The 21533-nt window shown below is 38.3% G+C and overlaps 1 protein-coding gene across 4 annotated transcripts in view; it reads left to right on the plus strand.

Annotated features, from left to right (window-relative positions):
* The first annotated feature begins 706 nt into the window (after nucleotides 1-706).
* NPHP3 (nephrocystin 3) overlaps nucleotides 707-21533 on the plus strand; it is a 43768-nt gene continuing 22941 nt past the window's right edge. For 2 of the 4 annotated variants that reach the window (XM_034661999.1, XM_034662000.1), the window contains exons 1-13: nucleotides 707-1217; nucleotides 3048-3173; nucleotides 3702-3852; nucleotides 6096-6248; nucleotides 7565-7698; nucleotides 9574-9734; nucleotides 12601-12757; nucleotides 14647-14721; nucleotides 16829-17002; nucleotides 19154-19257; nucleotides 20243-20357; nucleotides 20613-20756; nucleotides 21235-21332. In XM_034661999.1, the coding sequence (XP_034517890.1) occupies nucleotides 822-1217; nucleotides 3048-3173; nucleotides 3702-3852; nucleotides 6096-6248; nucleotides 7565-7698; nucleotides 9574-9734; nucleotides 12601-12757; nucleotides 14647-14721; nucleotides 16829-17002; nucleotides 19154-19257; nucleotides 20243-20357; nucleotides 20613-20756; nucleotides 21235-21332 (1988 nt within the window). In that variant the 5' untranslated portion in view covers nucleotides 707-821. The remainder of the gene's footprint in view (nucleotides 1218-3047; nucleotides 3174-3701; nucleotides 3853-6095; nucleotides 6249-7564; nucleotides 7699-9573; nucleotides 9735-12600; nucleotides 12758-14646; nucleotides 14722-16828; nucleotides 17003-19153; nucleotides 19258-20242; nucleotides 20358-20612; nucleotides 20757-21234; nucleotides 21333-21533) is intronic. The other 2 variants (XM_034661997.1, XM_034661998.1) reach the window with 2 other exon arrangements.

Genomic DNA, 21533 nt, shown 5'->3' on the forward strand with positions numbered 1-21533 from the left:
TGAGATATCCCACCGTTCCCCTGACGTGCGGCCTCCAGAGTCCATTGTTAAAAAAGTCAAAAAACCTCACCTTGTCTAAAGATTGTCCCTGGTGGTCCCAGGCTGTAAAGTCTGAAAGCTTTTTCTTATCTGGTACTCTGTCTTGCTGGTCATTCCAACTACTTGCATACTGAGAGACACATAGTGAGAGGCACATAGCCTGCGCTCAATGCGTTTCTCAGATTTCCCAACGGTCCTTAGAGAAGAGCGCTGGGTCAGGGGCGGTAGCAGGAGAGAAACAGCAGCCGCGAAGGCGGAGGAACCCGGGACCCATGCCAGCGCTCACTGTGAGGAACGCGCCGGTCAGAGACCTCCGACTAGGTAGAACCGGCTAAGAGAAGCCGTGCGCACGGTCGCCCGTAGCCAGACTTAATATAGTGGTCCCCACGCGCCACCGCCCCTCTGCTCGCTCTGCCCCGCCCCGTCCATCCTGCCCCTCCCGTCCCTCCCGCCGTGCACTCTGCCAACCCGTCTCGCGCCGCTCGTCCCGCCCACCTTGCGCTCCGCCCCGCCCCGTCCTGTTGCCCCGCCCCATCCGTCGCGCCGGCCCAGCGCTCCGCTCCACCACGCGGTGGTACTGCTCCCACCGTACTGCTCTGTCTCGCCCTTTCCTGCTGCCCCGCCCCATCCGTCGCGCCCGCCCTGCGCTCCGCCCCGCACGGTCCTGCGGCTCGGACCCATCCCGCTCGCCCCACCCTCCCGCCACGCCACGCCCCGTCTCGTTTGCGGCGTTCCGCCCCCTCCTGGTACCCCGCTGGCTTGTAGGGCCGGCTACAGGCGTAATGGGGACCGCCTCGTCGCTCGTGAGCCCCGCAGGCGGGGAAGTGATCGAGGACACTTATGGGGCGGGCGGTGGCGAGGCCTGCGAGATCCCGGTGGAGGTGAAGCCCAAGGCCCGCCTGCTGCGCAGCTCGTTCCGCCGCGGCGGGGCAGCGGCGGCGGCGGGGGCAGGGCCCGGGTCGCTGCCCCGCGGGACGGGTGGTGGCGGGCTGCTGGGGGCTAGCTTTAAGTCTACCGGCTCGTCGGTGCCCGAGCTGGAGTACGCAGCGGCTGAGTACGAGCGGCTGAAGAAGGAATACGAGATCTTCCGGGTCAGCAAGAATCAGGAGTTGTTGTCCATGGGCCGCCGCGAGGCCAAGCTGGACACGGAGAACAAGCGCCTGCGGGCCGAGCTGCAGGTAACGCCGGGCGCGGGTGCGCCGCTGGGGCAGCCGGGATGGAGAAGCTGAGAGTCGGGAAGGCCAGTGCACGTCCGCGCACTGCCAGGCTGGACTCTGGACGCCTGACTCCGTCCTTCGTCCATTCTGTCCTCTCTCCAAACCAAGTAGTTTTGAAAGTTGAGTAGAAACCGATCTGCATTTTAATTTGAGGGGACATACTCTCTTGGGGTCTAAACTGATTCTTTAACTAACCCCTCCGCTCTTGTATTTCTGGTTCATTCATTAACATACCTTGAAGCAATTAGCCTGAAAGTGTCCTGAAGCAGCAAATGCCAATCTGCAGGAAGACTCCAGGGAAATAGGTCAGCCCAGAGCGCACAGACACACAGAAAACTTTGGTGACATCTGTCGAAGCAACTCATCACACTTTCCCTGGGAGTCTTTAACTCCACTCATCCTCCCCCCTTAAATTTTGCATACCTCTCAGTTTCTTTGCGTGAAGCTCTTGAGTTTTAATGATCTTGAAGTGAATTTTTATGGAAACCTGATTTTCACCATCTTAACTGCTGTGATTGAAAACGTTTCTCTAGGTGTAATCTAATTCCCTTAATCCATTTGATTAATTTGCTCAAAAAAAATAATTATTGCGTGGGCTCCCTGCAGTAGATGTATTTTGACTCATCAGAATAGTATATAAAGCAAAAGGTTGCTTTTCTATGACCACATTTGTACGACTTTGTGCCATCAGTTTTGGGCCTCTCTGAGGGTTGTGGTTTTACTGTTTTGTTTTTATAAACTGTGGAAGAGACATCCCCAGTGTTCCTGGGCTCATCACAGTAGGAATTGAATAAGAATCTCAGACTGATTTTTCTGATAGGAAGAGCCTTCTTCCTTCTAGACTAGGCATTCTAGTCACCCCCCCCCCACACACACACGCACTAGTTGTTGTATTATTAACATTGTAATCTGGGAAGAAATCCTTATTAGCAGTCTACCTGTTGTGCTACCAGTTTTCTTCCTGGGCAGTCTTGATGCGTTTGCCGGTGTAAAATGGACCTCATGCATTTCAGATACCCGATTTCATGCATCCAACCCATTGTCCAGTGGACCCTGCACATGATGGGGATAGGAAAGAAGGCTGTATCAACCAGGGCACAATGCAATAAGGGCTGACAAATGTCACCTTTGTCTCAGGTTCCTCCTGTTACCTTATGTAGTAGTTTTGAAAGTTGAACAGAAACTGCTCTGCATTTTAATTTGAGGGGGCATACTCTTTTGGGGCCTAAACTGATTTCTTAACTAACCTGCCCCTTTTTTTATATAACCCTTTAGATTCCTTTCTCACATATCTAAGGTTTTAAAAAAACTCTTCTGTATTTATTTAACCCATTCAGTCAGACATTTAATGGAGGCCTTCAATGTATCTGGCACCAAGAGGGCTCTGGGGATGATAGCAAACGGAAGAAGACATGGAGCCAAGGAGTGCATGGTCATACAGAATTAATTATCCTTCAAGTTAAGCCTTATAAATTATACTTTTTGTTCTGTTACAGATAAGGAAACTGAGGCATAGGGAAGATTAAGAATTTGGCACAGTATTTCAAAGAAAAAGTAAAAATTTCCATTAAAAGTTTAATGTTGAAGTGTCTTCATTTACTATAGTTCAAGCATATTTGTATTTTTTCATCCCACATTTGAATAAAATGGCAATATGTAGTTCTTGATAACTGGTAAAATAGTAGGTAGATTGTTACAATTCTGAGGTATGTATGTAGTATGTAGGTAGGATAATGTAAAATTTGGGAGGAATACAATTTTTGTTAGAAATAACAAGGTCCATTATTTCAGGCCCTTCAAAAAACTTATCAGAAAATACTTCGGGAAAAGGAAAGTGCTTTGGAAGCAAAATACCAAGCAATGGAGAGGGCAGCGACATTTGAACATGACAGAGATAAAGTGAAAAGGCAATTCAAGGTAAATTCCTTACATTTTTACCCTCAAAGTGACATAGAATAAAAACAGCATGTTTTAAAAGTTTGTATAATTCTGCATAGGTAAACAGAAGTATATGATGTAGGAGTCCTAGAGTTTCTAAGAACTAGAGTAGAGCACTTCTTACGTTTTTGAGTTGGACCTGTTAAACTTGAGATCGCTTCAGGGAAAAAGTAAAAAAGTGAGCATTGCAATAGGAAATTTGGGGAAAAAGGAAAGTATTTCCAAATGGGAGCAAAGGCATTTGGAAATACTTGGGGATATTTTGTATGGGAAGGTATTACTGGCATCTAGTGGGAGGGGAATAAATTTGCTAAAAATCAGCTATACTCAAGGCAGCCCCACGCTGCAGATGGGGCTCCTGCCCGAATTCCAGAGGGTTCCAGTTACAAAAAAGATCAAGACCAAATGAATATTGGTTTTATAAATGAAAGATTTTTTTGTTAAGAGTTAATGACACAACCTTTTGATGATGGAAAAGCTTTCAAAATTAACATTTGTCTTTTAAAGATTTTTAGGGAGACCAAGGAAAATGAAATTCAGGACTTACTGAGGGCTAAGCGCGAGTTGGAGAGCAAACTTCAGAGGCTCCAGGCTCAGGGGATCCAAGTATTTGATCCTGGAGAGTCTGATTCAGATGACAACTGTACAGACGTTACTGGTAAGTTTACTTCCTGTATATACTTTGAGCCTGCAGTATAGGTGTAAGGATATCGTAGAGCCAACTTTGAATCCTTTTATAAGTTGTAAGTGGTTGCTCTTACAAATAGAGTTACACTTTCTCTTTCTCAGCTGTTACAATAGCAATTTTCCATAAAGTCCATGACATTGTTAGGTGCCAGGTTTCCTTCTGTCTTATTGCTCTGCCATCCTCACCCCGTAGCTTTCCTCTTTCTGGTGTAAGACAACTCCTCCAGGTCATCTACATTTTAGCAGAGGGAAGAGGGAAGGGAATCCATTCCTCTCCTTGGAAGCACAATCTGAAAGGTATACAGATCAGTCCTCATACCCCGTTGGCCAGAACTACAAATAGGAAGATTGCAAAGTATAATCATTAGTAGGAGAGTCATGTATCCACCTAAAGTTTGAAATTCTGTTACTAAAGGAAGAAGGGGAGAATGGATATTGGGGGACAGTTCATAGTCTCTGTCACCTTATTTTTCCACATAATGATACATTCTTTGCAAATATCCATTAGAATATCTGCATGATATTCTGCTGAGTGGCTTCCAGCACAGTTTTGTAAGCTACTCAAAAAGTTTTTATTTTATAATTAAACATATAAAATGTTTTTTTCTAGAAATAAAGAAAAGCCTGGAGTCCTAGAATGAAAGGGTCTACTGTGTTCCAAGAAAATATTAATAAACTGTGATTGATACTGAAAAATGGAAAAGATTCTATTGTAAATGCAGTGGAAAAATGCAGTCACTGTCATTTATAGGAAACTGCATTTTATCCTTTTTTTTTTTTTGAGAGCATGTGAGTGGGGGTGGGGGGAGAAGTTATTGGCAGAGGAGAGAGAGAATCTTAAGCAGGCTTCATGCTCAGTGTAGAGCCTAACTCAGGGCTCTATCTCATGATCCTGGGATTATGATCTGAGCTGAAATCAAGAGTCCGATGCTTAACAGACTGAGCCACCCAGGCGCCTCATGCATTTTATCTTACAAACTGATTTTGGAGTGAAATATGGCAACTGATAATTGCCTCTTAATTTGCGTTTTAGAACCACTGGAATCTGACCAGCATCTGAGGATTTTTATTACCAACTTTTGAGGGGAAAAAAAGTGGTGTGATTCTTTATTGGATTTGAGTGGCTAAGAGGGTGCTCTTATGCCCCCACATTCATCTTAGTGGTTATCTCAGTATTGACATATGTTAAAATGTACAGTGTTTCAAAACCATTATATTGTAATTTCCTTGGCAATTTAATAAGAACAAGTTAATATTTCCTCTTAGGTCTTTCTTCATATTTTGATTTAAAACCTGAAGAAAGAATGCTTGAGAGAACATCACTCATTTCACATTCAAAGACCTACAAACAATAATCTTATTTTTGCCAGAAATTGATCCCATTACTAGTATACTCATATTTAGTCAAGGATGCCATGTAGATATTCTGGCAAATATAATTTATTAAAAAAAAAAGAACACCAAAGAGTGCCTGGGTGGCTCAGTCGGGAAGCAACTGACTCTTGATTTCAGCTCAGGTCATGATCTCAGGGTCCTGCGATCAAGCCCCAAGTAGACCTCTGTGCTCAGCAGGGAGTCTGCTTCTCTCTCTGTTTCTGCCCCTCCCCCTTCCACTCGTGAGTGCACATGCATGCACGCGCTCTCTCTCTCTCTCTCTCAAATAAATAAATAATAAATCTTTTAGAAAGAAATCAAACATCTCATAAGTACCTGTTGATTCAGACATTAATTTTGTTACTCTGGGAGGTTAAAGAAGATATACATTTTATATCCTTACCTTACATCCTAATGAATTACCAATCTTAATTACAGGTGTGCTAGTAATGGTCTTCCTTTGAAATTCTCTCCTTCCAATTTTACACTGATACCTAAACCATAATGTTAGAAATGTTTAAAATTTTTGTATGGGGATATTTTTAACTGCCTCTGTTATTACGATTCCTTTGACTATTATATTCTTTATTTCTTTTCCTCTTTCTCTTTTTAATCCCCTCTTTGAATTTGAGATGATAACCAGAATTATGTTAACCAGCACCTTAGAACTTGCCAGAAGTTGATGACAGAGTACTTTCAAAATCATTAAAGATTGAATATTTGCTGTATTTATAATATTATAGCATTTTTTAAAATTAGAAATCCTGTTTAGTATATGTGATAACTTTTTGAACATGCAATAATTTGGTTTTCACAAGATGAAATATCTTGCATTTAAAGCTGCTGGAACCCAGTGTGAATATTGGACCGGAGGAGCCTTGGGAAGTGAACCTTCCATAGGGAGTATGATCCAGCTTCAGCAGTCCTTCAGGGGCCCTGAGTTTGCCCATAGTTCTATAGATGTGGAAGGACCCTTTGCAAATGTCAACAGAGGTAACACATGCCATTTGTCAATTACCTAGGTCATGACTGTTCAGCTACTATAATCTTGTGTGTGCTGGGAGAAAGACCATCAGCAGGCAGGAGATTTTTACTCTGGGTGCCTTCCACTGCCAAACCAGCGTGTACTGGTGCTGTCACTGACCAGGGCTGATTAACTTATATGATTCACATCAGGTGCTCCACAGCCAGACTGGCCAATCAGGCTCTAAAAACTTGGCTTCTGGTCTGAATTCTAGGTGTTGCAGTTGACCAGTGAGAATCTAATGTAGATTAACTGAAAAACAGTAGTTTTTGATCTTTTCCTCCACATCTTTGATGCTGTTAAAGGTTGGAGAAGGTTGCAGAATGGAATATAATGCAATGTAGTATCCTTAGTCAAAAGAATATTTTCATTATTTTTATATAAATTGGTGTCCAAAACAGCTCTAAGGTCTGTTGAGAATTTCAATACCAGTGCAGATCTGAGTGTTATAAGTAGCTCCACTCATTTTTCTTAAAACTACAAAATTATCTATTAGCAAAATGAAAATAATATTTTAATTATAGCTTTTGAATTCGTCAAATACGTCTTCAAATGTTCTTTCTCACTAAATAGCATTACATTTTATGCCATTCTTAAAGTTTCTTTTTGACTTAATATATCTCAAGAATAATAAGTAAGCAAAACTATAGGCCGGCCTGGGAATGTAGGCTCTCCCAAAGTTGCAAACTCATTGAACAGCTCATGTAACATAGGTTCATGATATCTGACTGGAACCAGCGGTACCCCAGCAAGGACCACTGGCAACACTGATTATTTTATTCCCAAGAATAGAATTTGAGGTTATAGAACTGTTTGCCTTCTAATATGGTAGTCCAGAAACTGTGTCAATATTCACGAGTGGGATCAGATTCCATTCTACCTTGCCTGTTGTATTTTTTCAGACTTTTAAAAAAATCATCTTGTCAAATGTTTTTCTGGTGATTTTTTTTCATGAACTTATAATTTTTTTTTTATGTTAGACACCATACAGTACATCCTTAGTTTTTGATGTAGTGTTCCATGATTCATTGTTTGTGTACACCAGTGTTTGCAAACACCCAGTGCTCCATACAATACGTGCCCTCCTTAATACCCATCACCAGGCTAGCCCATCCCCCCGCCCCCTTCCCCTCTGAAGCCCTCAGTTTGTTTCCCGGAGTCCATAGTCTCTCATGGTTCGTCTCCCCCTCTGAATGCCCCCCTTCATTTTTCCCTTCCTTGTCCTAATGTCCTCCATGCTATTCCTTATGTTCCACAAATAATTAATGATAAATTTTATTTTCAGATGACTGGGATATTGCTGTAGCTAGTTTATTACAAGTTACTCCCTTGTTTTCACACTCTCTGTGGAGTAACGCTGTCAGATGTTACCTCATTTATACAGATGAAACCCAGCCGGAAATGGATCTTTTCCTTAAGGTGAGGATGTTTATAAATTCTGTATTCACTGATTTAAAATACAAGTCAATATTATGTCCTGTTTATGATACTACTACATCTAAACCAAGTATTTTACTACCTACCAGATTGTATGTCTTAAAGAACAGGAAGAATTTAGAGTTTTTGTTTAGAGAAAATTTTGTTCACTGTTATCAGTATATTCAAATTAAGTCCTTGGAATGTTATGCTTTTGAATGCTTTATTACACATTCTCCACAGCGTTTAAGACACATGCTGATAGTGCCTGCTTTAGTTAATGTCTGGCAGCTCTAGCCTTGAATCTCTTTCAAGTTATTACAGAATTTAATCCTTATCATGGTTTTTAATTTTTCAAGACAGCCATTGGAGTTCACCTGAGGCAGAGGTGGGCATACTACAGTAGCTTTTGGGCCAGACCTGGCCTGCAGCCTGTTTTTGTGTGACCCAGAGCTGAGATTACTTCTTACCTTTTTAAATGGCTGAAAAAAATCCAAAGAAGAAGAACGTTTGTGTTGTGTGAAAATTATATTGAATTCAAATTTCAGCGTCTATAAAGAAAGTTTTATTGGAACACAAGTAGGCTTATTCATTTACATACTATCTCTGGCTGCTTCACACTACAACGGCAGAATAAATTGCAGCAAAAACTAAATGGACCCCAAAGACCTCTGCCAAAACATCCAAGTTGTTAAGCTATTACTAATTTGTAAGAATATTTGCCTTCTACAGAAAAAGTTTGCCAACTGCTGTTCTAACTGCATTTAAAATAAGTTTGCATGGGGACGCCTGGGTGGCTCAGTTGTTGAGCGAGCCCCACATCAGGACCCTCCGCTGGGAGCTTGCTTCTTCCTTTCCCACTCCCCCTGCTTGTGTTCCCTCTCTCGCTGGCTATCTCTCTCTGTCAAATAAATAAATAAAATCAAAAAAAAAAAAAAAAAAGAAAGAAATTTGCATGTCACATGTGATACTTGCTATATTAAGACCTTCCAGAGTATTGAGTAATGAACTTATTTAGCGTTCCTAGCGTTTTGATATTATTCAATTTTTGTAAAAAGATAAAATATTTTGAAAATCAAAGTTTCTACTCACTAACTGAATGTAGGTTATTACCAAACTGCAAACTGATGTTAAGGGAATTACTCATTTATTGCATAATAATAAGTCATCATTACTTAGTAACCTAATTTGTTATAGACCAACATAGTTTTCCTTTATGCCTGTTTGCTTTAATGTTCTAATATAGCATGGTGGGCAGTTTTTTCTGTATAGATTCATGGATTTATGTTTTCCACTCTTTGTAACAATAAAGCAGGAATTATTTATTATTATAACAATAATAAATACAAAGGAAAATAGCCTAATATTTTTCTTCACTGGTTTAGGTTTTATTATGTACTAAATCATTTTCTGAGCTAGAAAACAGCCAAGTTACTAAGCTCTTCTTATTTTTGTTTTAAAGGAACCCTGCCTTTTCTCTTAGATTTTCATTAATATATGATTGTATGTATTTTTAAATTTTAAATAAAAATATATATAGTACAACCTGTTCTAAAACATGCTTTTTTTTTTTTTTTTTTTTTTAAAGATTTTATTTATTTATTCGACAGAGACAGAGACAGCCAGTGAGAGAGGGAACACAAGCAGGGGGAGTGGGAGAGGAAGAAGCAGGCTCATGGCGGAGGAGCCTGATGTGGGGCGATCCCATAACGCCGGGATCACGCCCTGAGCCGAAGGCAGACGCTTAACCACTGTGCCACCCAGGCGCCCCTAAAACATGCTTTCTTAAGTAGTATGAAGCTGACTTGATCTTTAGTTAAATAAGCTGTGCTTTTATTATGTTTTAATTTCTTTTGTTTTGTTTTAATTTGTTTTCAGGACTATTCTCCTAAACTTAAAAGAATGTGTGAGACAATGGGATATTTTTTCCATGCTATATATTTTCCAATAGATATTGAAAATCAATACCTTGCTGTAAGAAAATGGGAAATTGAGAAGAGTTCATTAGTTATTTTATTCATTCATTTAACTTTACCAAGGTAAGCTGAAAATTCTGCTACTTATTAGGGGAGTTGTAAGTAGAATTGAGATTGCCAAATGAACTTCAAAAACAATCCACAAAATTTAATAAATTTTTTAACTTTTCATACTTAAATAATTAAAATTTTTACACTGTTTGAGTTGTTTAATAGGTCATAATGTTAGCATCATTAAAGTAAAGATCATTTTAATCAAGGGTAGCAAACTATGGCCCTTGGGCCAAATCCAGTCAGCTGTTTTTATAAATAAAATTTTATTAGAATATAGCTACATTCATTTATTTATATATCTCTACAGCTGCTTTCACACTACAACAGCAGAGTTAAGTAGTTACAACAGAAACTGTATGGCCCACAAAGCCTAAAATGTATGCTCTCTGGCCGTAACAGAACAAGTCGGCAACTCCTGATTTCAATAGTCAGCATTCACCTTCATTTTTTTCTTTCTTCAAATACAGAGTGAGAGTTACTCGAACACTTGTATTGATATTAAATCAAATTTTTAATTCTCTGAGGATTTTACTACTTGATTCTAGTAAAGTGAGCGATTTTCTTATAATGTGAATATAATTATACCAATGAGTCTAGTCTGCAAATAAAGATTTTTTTTAACCAACTAGATACATAGATAGAAGACAAAATACATTTAATAAGAGGTTAAGTTTTCTTTCTACATTTGCTGTCTGATGGATTTAACCCCTCCAAAGCATTTTTGTCTTTATTGAAAACCAGCTCTGACCTCACCTGTGTACAGAAGTATGCGGAGCCCTAGGCTTTATGGAGACCATGCAGTGTAATCCATCATGGATCCTTAAGACTGCCCAGTGGCCGGGGAGGTCAATGGATCTCAACCTAAAACGAGATTAAGGATTCTTTCCACTTGATTGCCTTTAGTTGGGGTTCTTTTCCTCCCTTACCCCTTTTCTTTTCCTGTTTTTTCTTTTTTATTTATTAAGGGTATATTCTGTTTTATTATTTAATATCTGGGTAGTGTTTTATCTCAGGTGGTAACATATGCCATTTCTTGTTTTCCTCATTAATTCTTTAATCCTTGAAACCATCTTGTTTTTTATCTTTTATCCATATTTAATTAATAAAATATTGTACATTATTCTTTTAACATTTATTATTTTAACTATTTTTCTCATGTTAAATTCCTCTTAATCTTTTACTTGTCGTTTCTTTCATATTTAATTACTTGCTGGGCAGATTTCAGTTTATCTTCTTTAACTAAAATGGTATTTTATATTTTAAAAACTTTATTCTTCTTGAAGAGTAAGAATTTTAATTTCTAGGGGCTCCTTGGTGGTGCTGTCTGTTAAGCATATGACTCTTGGTTTCAGCTCAGGTCATGATCTCAGGGTCCTGGGATCAAGCCCCACACAGGGGTCCATGCCCAGTGTGGAATCTGCTTAAGACTCTCTCCCTTTCCCTCTGTCCCTCCTCCCCCACTCTCTCTCTTGCTCTAAAATAAATTAATTTTTTAAAACAGAATTTTGATTTCTAAAATTTAATTATTTCTTCACCTCAACTTTGCCTTTATTTTGCTTTAATTTTTCTTATTCCATTTGCTGATTATTTTATTTCCTTAATGTTTATTTCCTGGCTGTCAAGAAGCATGGCAGTAATGTTGGTCTCACACCATGAACAGGGGCTGGTAGAGCTTTTATTTCTCTCTCTTCCTTCACCTCTCATGATGATTCCCCCATTCTTCTCAAAAGATGAATCTAGAAGCGTCCCCTGAGCATTACCTAGTAGCCCCATCTACTCCTCTCCCACCAAAGACTTTGAACCAAATCCCAAGATATCATTTCATTTCATCTGAGCTCCACATGTCAATTCTATAGAGAGTGATTTTAAAATAGGAACATATGCCCAAACAGACGCCCATTCTTTGGTATTCACATGGCCACAAACTTTTCTCCTAAAGCAATAACAAAAGAACTATTAAAATCCAAAAATTATATAGAACATGGTCAGAATGATTTTAACAAGGAAAAAAATCTATAGTTTGGATTGATTAGATTGGCACAGAGATATATGATAGAATATTACTCTGTTTTGTATTGGGGCTGTGGTTTAATGTATTATATAAATTCTGAATCATGTAATAGCTGTCCTCTGTATACATACACCAATTTGCCTCTGTAGACAAACTTCATTTAATGCTTTTTAGAAAGGAGAATTGGTTGTAATTTTCCTTGCAGTGTACAAGACATGGTTAGATTCTTCCGAGATTATGCTAGAATTTAAATTATACTGAAAACTGTCATTATGGTACCCTGTAGAAAATTAAGATTTTTTTTTAACCCTGCACCTCAGTTAAGATTTTTGCTAGCCATCTGACCTCCCCCATCTGCCTCTGGATCTTTCTCATACTGTATCTTAGGTATAGAGATTCAGGTGATTTAGGTCATTTATTGGATGAGAAAGGCTAAAGGACTAGAGAAGAGAAAAATGTTGAAGCATTGGGGTTAATAATATTTGTATTTTAATTTGGAAATTATATACAAGTGGAATTAGGTTTCCATTTATGTGCAGTCTCATGAGTCTGGTCCATTATTTTGAGCCATGTTTACAGTATTTTTGAGAGTTTTCTTCTTATTGCTAGATTTAAAAAATTAAAGTTCTGTATGCTTTAAAATTCAATTTAATGCAGACTTTAGTGTACCTGTTTTCACTGTCTGCTAATAAATGCATTATATTTTTATGACCAAGCTGGAACAGAGCTATATAACATGCATTTTTGGAAAGCTACACTTCTGTCCTTGTCATTGCTGTAAAGTCCCATTATTGACACTTAGGTTGACTGACTGTTTGCTGCCATAGTGCAGTGTAGCACAAGACATACTGATTTCCAATCTAGCCTTTTATTGGAAGACTGTGAAGAAGCTTTTCTGAAAAACCCTGAAGGCAAACCGCGATTAATTTATCATCGCTTGGAGGATGGGAAAGTCAGTTCTGACTCTGTCCAGCAATTGATTGATCAAGTTTCTAACCTGAACAAGACCAACAAAGCCAAGGTAAAATTCATAAGGTTATTTTTTTAAGAACTTGCTCATTCAAGGGAAGTGTTAGAACAAAGGCCATAAGGTAGGAGTGAGTGAGGGGAGATTAATAAGACAGTTAGCTGAGAGAGAAGGGTAAAGAACCTTGGAGACCATTTTAGAAACCTTGTTTTTTTTTTTATTTGAAGCGAGATGGTTTTTTTACTTTTTTTTTTTTTTTACTTGGTGTGAGATGGTTTCTTTACTTGGAGTTTTGTTTTTTTTTTTTTTAACTTGAGTCATTGGAAGACCTTTAAGCAGCAGCAGAAGACATGCGATTCTGATAAGGATGTTGTTACGTGGCTGTGTTGAGAATTGATTGGTTTGGAGGTAGTGGAGGAGGGCAGATTTGGAGAACTCTTACAGTCACCAGGTGAAAGATGCCAGTGGCTTGGACCCGGGTGGTGGTAAAGGAAGTGAGGAGAAACAGGAATCTGGATAAATTTTGACAGCAGAGCCAGTAGACTTAGTTGTGGACTGTGAGAAAAAGAGAAGAATGAATAGCAATACACAACTACAAGGATATGATGTGAGTGGGCAAATCAGATTCTTTTCTGTTCCTTTTTTTCCCTAAGTACAGAGTTCTTCTGTCTGCTGTTGACCAAGGATCAGTGTAAGGAAGAGCCTTTTCATAGTAACTTTTCCGGGAGTGTTGGGAAAAGCAAAACAGTAATGATGAATGTGAGAGATTTGATCATTCCTAGATGCATGGTGGCATATTTTTTAGGACAGAGATCACAGGCTTCGCCTTACTGCACACTGAGATAACTTGAAAATGCATACTGTTAATGTTAAGAATACAGTTGAGGGGCACCTGGCTGGCTCAGTCAGAAGTGAATGCAACTCTTGATATCAGGGTTGTGAGTTCAAGCCCCATGTTGGGTGTAGAGATGACTTAAAAATAAAATCTTAAAAAAAAAAAAGAATACAGTTGAGAACAACTCAGATTTTCACATTGTTTTTATTTCTCTGTGCTCATTCAAGAAATAAGATCAAATGTGAATACAAGCATTTTTTTACATCGTTTAGTATTGAAAAGCTTAAGACCAGCATAACATTAAACTAAAGAGCCTAACACCAAAAAGTGCATATTTTATATAATCTCCAGAACCATTCATTCCTTGTTTTATTTTAGTATGAACCTAGTCCATAGGCCCCAAGAGGAAAGAGACTGATTTTTCTTTCTGATCTTTATTGTATTTATAAATCACTTTTAAAAATTAATACACTAGAAGGATGAATTTATTTTATAAAAATACGAGTAGAATAAAATCTGTCTACCATAAGTATTAATGTAAGTGCAGGATAAAATTTATTACGGTTCACTTGATAGGCCTCGTAAAACCATTGCCTTACTCCATCAAATATTAATCACTTATTAGCAACATACATGCTCTCTACAGGTAGGGCATTCTTTCAGCAAACTCAGAAGACTCCTGTTTTACATAGCCAAGTACCATTTTGCCTTTTTGTTTTGTAGAATTATAGCTTTACTCTCCTAAAATTGATTTTGTTGTGTTTTGAAGGTTACATATATTGAGTGGCATGGAAATACATAAGACAAAATTTGGACACATAAGAAAAGAAGTGTAATTTTTGTTTTATTGCAACATTGTTCCTATTGTTCATGATAAATCCCTCCTGTTACCTCAAACAGGTTACATCACTTGCTTCAGTCTCCTCTTTGGTGAAATGGAGGTAATAATAATAGTGTCTCCCTCATAGGCTTGTTGTGAGGACAGATAAATTAATACTTGTAAAGTACTTAGAATAATCCCTGACATATAAGTTCTATAGAAGTATTTACCCCCTCCTGTTACTATTGTTTTCTTCATGTTGTTGTTGAACTTCTTTCTTTTTTCCAGATTATCGATCACTCTGGAGATCCTACAGAAGGAGTATATAAAACTTATATTTATGTGGAAAAGATTATTAAACAGGTAAATATGCATTCTTTTTAAGATTTCATCTGAAATACTCTTAAGGGGTGCCTGGCTGGCTCAGCAGTCCTCAGTCTTGGGGTTGTGAATTCAAGTCCCATGTTGGGCATAGAACCTACATAAAAAAAAAATCTTAAAGACTGTTTTCCATAGGGGCGCCTGAGCTGCTCAGTCATTAAGCATTCTGGGATCGAGCCCGCATCGGGCTCCCTGCTCAGCGGGAAGCCTGCTTCTTCCTCTCCCACTCCAACTGCTTGTGTTCCCTCCTCTCTACTTCTCTCTCTGTCAGATAAATAAATAAAAATCTTAAAAAAAAAAAAAAAAGAAAAGACTGTTTTCCATAAAGTTGGCTTTTCCAATAAAAACAACTTCCTTGTTTTTTGGAAAACAATACCTGGCTAGAGTGCCATTGTTTCTGGTGGTTTTCTGTCCTGTGGTATTATAGTATTACTAGTACCATATCTCTTTATCTGTCATCTGTCTCACAAAGCTATTTGATGCCTCAACACCTGATTAAGTGTAAAATAGATTACAAAGTGCTAGATAAAAAGTGTAAGTATTTGAGCGAAAATGTTTATCTTATCCAATAGAGTCTCCTCAGGTTTTGTGTGCACCTTGAATTTTTATAAAGTAGAAAAATCCTTTTCAGGGGGCATCTGGGTGGCTTAATTAGTTAAATGTCCATTTCAGCTCAGGTCATGATCTCAGGGTCGTGAGATTGAGCTCTGCCTGGGACTCTGTGCTGGGCATGGAGCCTGCTTAAGATTCTCTCTCTCCCTCTCTCTCTGCCCCTCCTCCCCAAAACAACTCCCCACCCCTACTCACATGCGCACACATGCTCTCACGCTCTCGCTCTCTCTCTCAAAAAAAAAAAAAAATCCTTTTCAAATTTATCCACTACATTATTCTTACAGCAGAGAGAGGTAAAATCATACCTATAAGGGTCTGAGATCATGGGCCAGAGACAGTATCTCATGCTGAAAGTTTCTGTGTTTCTATGATATCTTAAGTATTATCTTGTAAATTTATGTGAGTTATATATTCTGCTTAATGTTATACTTGTGTTTATTTTAATATAAAAAATCATTTAAAATTATATATTATCAAAAATACTAATAATGATAAGAAAAAGACCCCCCCCCGCCTTAAAGTAAAATGGGCACAATAGAAAGATGTACCACATTTAGGCTGCAGTTGCCTGTACCTGCTGACACCTCCTCCAGGGCGCCAGGGATTCTATTTGAGAAGTTAGGGATTAGATTACTTTTTCCAGCTAACTTGTATTATAAGTAGGGAGATTTGTTATCAGAGAAAAAAAATGAGCCCCAAAACATAATGATATGACTTCTGGCAACATATTTTGTACAGTGTTCTTTAGTATAAAAATTAACATCAGTTTTGATCTTCTCAACAATCTTGTGTATTTTAGGACCCAAGTAAATAAAAATAATTGAGTAGAATAAATGGCAGCAAGTGAAAGTGGATATATTTGCTGTCTTTACTGCTTGAAGAACAACATATTTTCAGTGATAGAAAGACTAGATATCATGACACAGATATTTGATATCAAGAAACCACATCTTCGTAATTAAATTCTTATGAAAATGTAAAGCAGCATATTTCTTAGGCATTAGCACAATCTTTAAAATGATTCACCAACCAGATATAAGCAAATATATTGTGTAACATTTCTCAGAAAACAGATTCCCAAGAATCAAATGCCCCTCTGTTTTTTATCAGACAGTTGTTTTTCTTTAATGTAAGCTCTATGCCCAGTGTAGAGCTTGAACCCATGACCCCAAGATCAAGAGTCACATTCTCTACTGACTAAGCCAGCCAGTTACCCCATTGCACCTCTATTTTTAATAAAAGTTTTTTTATTAAGAGTTTGGGTTTTTTGTGTGTGGTTGTCATTTTAATGTTTCTTTACTTCTAAACTAGTGTTTTTTTGTAGTTATAAATTTATTCTTGTAGGTACTATATAAAGGCCATAGGTTTGGACTTGCATTCCTCAGTAGGTGAAACCCACCTTAGGCCTGTGTGCTGACATTGCTACAAGGTATTTACATTCTTTATTCATTGTTGTGTGCTTGCTCTTGGTGTTCAGGACATCCTGGGCTTTGAGAACACAGACCCAGAGACTAAGGATTTGGGCAGTGAAGATTCTGTTCCAGAAGAAGAGGATTTTGGTGATGTTCTGTGGGACATACATGATGAACAAGAGCAAATGGAAACTTTTCAACAAGCTACAAATTCGGCCCATGAGTTGGGATTTGAGAAAGTAAGCATTTGGAGTTATTGTTCCAGAAACATCAGTCACCACTTGAAGCTGTATTATGATTGTGTTTTTACCTAAATATAGTCAAGATTTTAATAAGTGTATTAGTGTTTGTCCTCATGGTTTGATCATCCATGTTGAGACACGTGCTTAACTTTGTATCATATGAAAGATAAGTGAGATTCAGTTATATTTATGAACATCAAACATTTTTAGTTAAGGTTAGGATTTATCACTACATGTTCTTTACCATCTGAAGTTCACCAAACCAAGATTAGGGTAGCTAGGAAACTTGATAAAAATCATAAGGCTATCTATTCTTCCAGTGCTTGGAGGAACCAAAATGTCAAACATTGAGAAAATACCATGGTAGTTAATGCAATGGGCTGATCAGTTCATCAGCATCCTTAAATATCTAAACAAATTAACAGAATTTGAATTGCACAAAGAATCTATGTCCAGGTTCAAAAAAATGACTAATATTTAAAAATTAAGAACGAATGGGTTTTTTTTTTTAAGATTTTATTTATTTTGAGAGCGAGAGAGAGTGAGCACGAGTTGAGGGCAGAGGTGAAGGGAAAGGAAGAAGCAGACTCCCCACGGAGCAGGGAGCCCCATGCGGGACTTGATCCCAGGACCTGGCGATCATGACCTGAGCTGAAGGCAGATGCTTAACTGACTGAGCCACCCAGGTGCTCCACCACGAATGTTTTAAAGAATATTATCGTAGCTCTCAGTTACAGCAGTAATTCCATAGAAATTTTATAATTTAGGCTGTCTGTGTTTATGTCCTGGTTCTACCATTTGCTACCTCTGGATTTTGATCATTACTTAGCTCTGAACTTTGACTTCCTCGTCTGTAAAATGAGATTGACTACTTTACCTACCTGACAGGGTGGTTGGGAGGACTAAACCAGGTAAAGCATATCAACCACTTGGCACAGTACCTGGCACATGATAAATGTTAAATTGTTGTTATTTTATAAGAGAGATGTTGTTATCCTTGTTTCATAAAGAACCTAAGGTTCATATTACAGTTTACCTAAGAGCACACATGACATTGATTACAGATCTGGGATTTGAACCTAGGTCTTTTGGCTCCTAATCCTATGCTCTTCCTTCTATGGCAAATGGTCTTAATTCGGGAACCATGGGTCTATAAATGGGCTTTATGTGGGACCATGAACTAAATTGTTAGGATTTACAAAGTCCTAAATCAATAAAGTCCTTTGCTTTCTGAGAAGCATCATTGCTATCAGAATAATTGGAGTTCCTGAGGAATATATTCTATATGTATGTATTGGCAAACAGAAAATTTAATTGCAAAACTATACCAAGTAATTATTTATTGTAGTTGTTGGAAATTTCTGCTACCCTAAAGCTGTGCACAAACTACTTACTACAAATTCTTTAAGTTCCTCATCAGCTATCATTTAGGCCACCGGCACACTTAATGAACATCTCAACCCCCAAGATAACTTTGCCAACTCCATAGTAAGTACTGAGGTATTTTGGTTTTCTGAGTATGTCCTTTTCATCTCTAAGCCAGTTTTTAGTGTCTGGGGAGGGCCTGAGATACATGGGTTCTCGGACTCTGCCGAGAGCTCAATTTCGGAAGGATCTCAGTCAGCCTGTCCTAACCTGATTCTCTGCGGCAGGTTGGGAGACTGCAATAAAGGGCCCAGACAAAACTGTTCTTGTTTGGACCTATTCTCAGAAATCCCTGGAAGGTGAGGTGGTGTCCAGGACGGGTGCTCTTCTGCCCAGGAGACGGGATGCCTGCCGGCACCCTCAAAGCCTTCTACAGTGCTTTCTGTGGTTTAGGGGATACGGAGTAATACAGTAGCCTCCCTGCAGCATTCTGCAAAATTGGGATGTTGTAAAACCCGAGGAGGATCTTAAGTATTGTCTTTCTTCCGTTAATTGACAGCAGTACTATGTGTAGAAGAAATTGGGGCTCATTCTTATTTTACTACTTTGGGCACATTTAACCAGCCGTAAAAAGAAGCAATCATGAGGATGCTGTTGACTAAAAGTAGATTTCATTTTCTCACACAGCTTTTCTCTAATGATTTCAGAGGATAGTCAGAAGTTGACTCTGGAATTCTCAGAGGTGTGTGCTTCCTCACAATTTAAATTCATTTTTATTTCTAGTACTACCAACGCCTTAACGATCTTGTGGCGGCCCCAGCACCAATCCCACCCCTTCTTGTATCTGGAGGACCAGGTTCTGGAAAGTCCCTTCTCTTATCAAAGTGGTATGATGCGGTGCAATTAATTTGTTGTTACCATTGTCATCATTTGAATTACCTCATTCAACAAAATGTATTATTGCCTGTCTGCCTTCCTGCATGGCCTATACTAAAAACTGAAAAAGCAAAAACATAAAATAATAGAGTCATGCCCTGAAGTGTATACAATTTGGATGTTAGGATACAGGATGAGAAAGGAACCGGAAATAGGAGTCTTTGTGATTGTGTACATTAATTATGTAGGTCAGAGCTAAGCACGTGCTGTGTAAGGGAGTGGTCAGTGTGAAAGGGAATTAGGTGAACTAGATATACAGGGAATGTGCCTGTGTTTTCAGTTAACGGCTTCATTTTAAAAGTTCCATTTTAAATATTTGAAAGAAGGCAAAGACAGACTGTTTAGAGTGAAATAAGTCATAAAGAACATCAAAATCAAGGATGACCTGTACTGTGAATGCAGTCATTCTTCAGACTATGGTTTATAGACGCTGATAAACTCTTTTTTACTTTCGTTTTAGTTCCTATTATTTAAAAACAATTAGTAAGAATATTTTCTTTCAGAATTATGACATACATTGAAGAGTTAGCATATTTTTTTCCTTTTTACTGCCCTTTTATTTAGTGGAAAATAATGGTTTTTTTGGAAAATAATATTTTTGTACTTAGCAAAGAAACTTCTTTTTTCCTCTAATAACATGTTTTTTATTAAAGGGTAATGCTCACTTCACTAATACTTTAACCTAAAATGTATACTATATTGGTTTCCATTAGTTAATATCAACTTGTGATTTAAATGAATCTATAATTTTTAAAGGTTTATTTAAAAGGATCTAAAAGTGGAATAAAAATGGAAATTTCCCATGTTCATTCAAAAGTGATTGACCATGTGATTGCTGACAGTTGGGTAGCATTTGATGTCTAATGCATTGTGAATTCTTTTTGCATTGATAATAAATAAGCTTCATCAGTCTTATAAAAGGTCTTTTTCTTTCAGGATTCAGTTACAACAGAAGAATTCCCCTAACACGCTAATTCTTTCTCATTTTGTGGGAAGGCCCATGTCAACCAGCTCCGAGTCCTCGTTGATTATTAAGCGACTAACTCTAAAGGTATAAGATGCCATGTTTTGGAATTACCAGAATTTTTATTTCGAATCAGAAATTGTGGGGGCTGAGTACCCAATAATTTTCAATTTTCGGTATTACCCGTTTGTTTTAGATTTGTATGAGGTTAAAAATAATTCTTGATGCAACTGGGTCCTCTTGGTCACTCAATTTTGGTTTAAAAAGTCGGGATAGAAATTATTTCCCACCAGCTGTGATAAAGTGTAACTACTTGAATTCTTATGTGTTCTCCTCTTGCAGTTGATGCAGCACTCTTGGTCAGTATCTGCTCTGACACTGGATCCGGCTAAGCTTCTGGAAGAATTTCCGCGCTGGCTAGAAAAGCTCTCTGCCCGTCATCAAGGCAGCATCATCATCATTATTGATTCTATAGATCAAGTTCAGGTGCTGTTTTCACTTTGTAACCTACTGGTACTCTCAGAAAGAAACAAAATTATCAGTAATGGCTATCGCAGGCATTTAAATATGTTTATGAGAAGAAAATGTTGCTGTGGTTTCTACTATTTCTGCTTAATTTCTAGGGAGGAAGCACATGGATAAAAAATGTACTGTATGTCAGTAGGCACTAGTATCTTATGGGGACAGACCAGTTGAATGAACCAATTAGCAAAAATTGTTCATTTGGACATATTTTTAGGCCCTTGACATTTCCTTAAGTGTCCAGAATTCATATCAGCTATAATAGTATTTTGTCACTTGTTCTTTTAATATCCTGAGATAAATTTATCAGCCCAAAACAAGATTGTGTCTTTAATTATAATGAGAAACTTAATGAGAATTTCATTTTACTTGGGGAACTATTATCGGGTTGTTTTGCAATATTTTGAATTAATAGAATGAATTTTGTTTTTATATTTTTAAGCAAGTTGAAAAACACATGAAATGGCTGATAGATCCACTGCCAGTGAATGTAAGAGTAATTGTTTCTGTGAATGTAGAAACATGCCCTCCAGCATGGAGGTACGATGCTAACTTTAGTTCTTTCAGATTACATGAAATGTGTTAAGTACAAACAAGGAAAGGTTTTGGATATGTGTTTGTGTTTTCATGTTTTTCATGTAAGCAGCAGGGAGGAGGGGGAGAAGTGGATGAATTCAAGAGAAAGAATCTACAGGCTTTGGTGGGAGGTTAGAGCTGGGATGTCACGGAGGGGAAGGCTAG

Source organism: Ailuropoda melanoleuca, chromosome 6 (genome assembly GCF_002007445.2).
Source record: "Ailuropoda melanoleuca isolate Jingjing chromosome 6, ASM200744v2, whole genome shotgun sequence".
In the NCBI taxonomy this organism is placed as follows: Eukaryota; Metazoa; Chordata; class Mammalia; order Carnivora; family Ursidae; genus Ailuropoda; species Ailuropoda melanoleuca.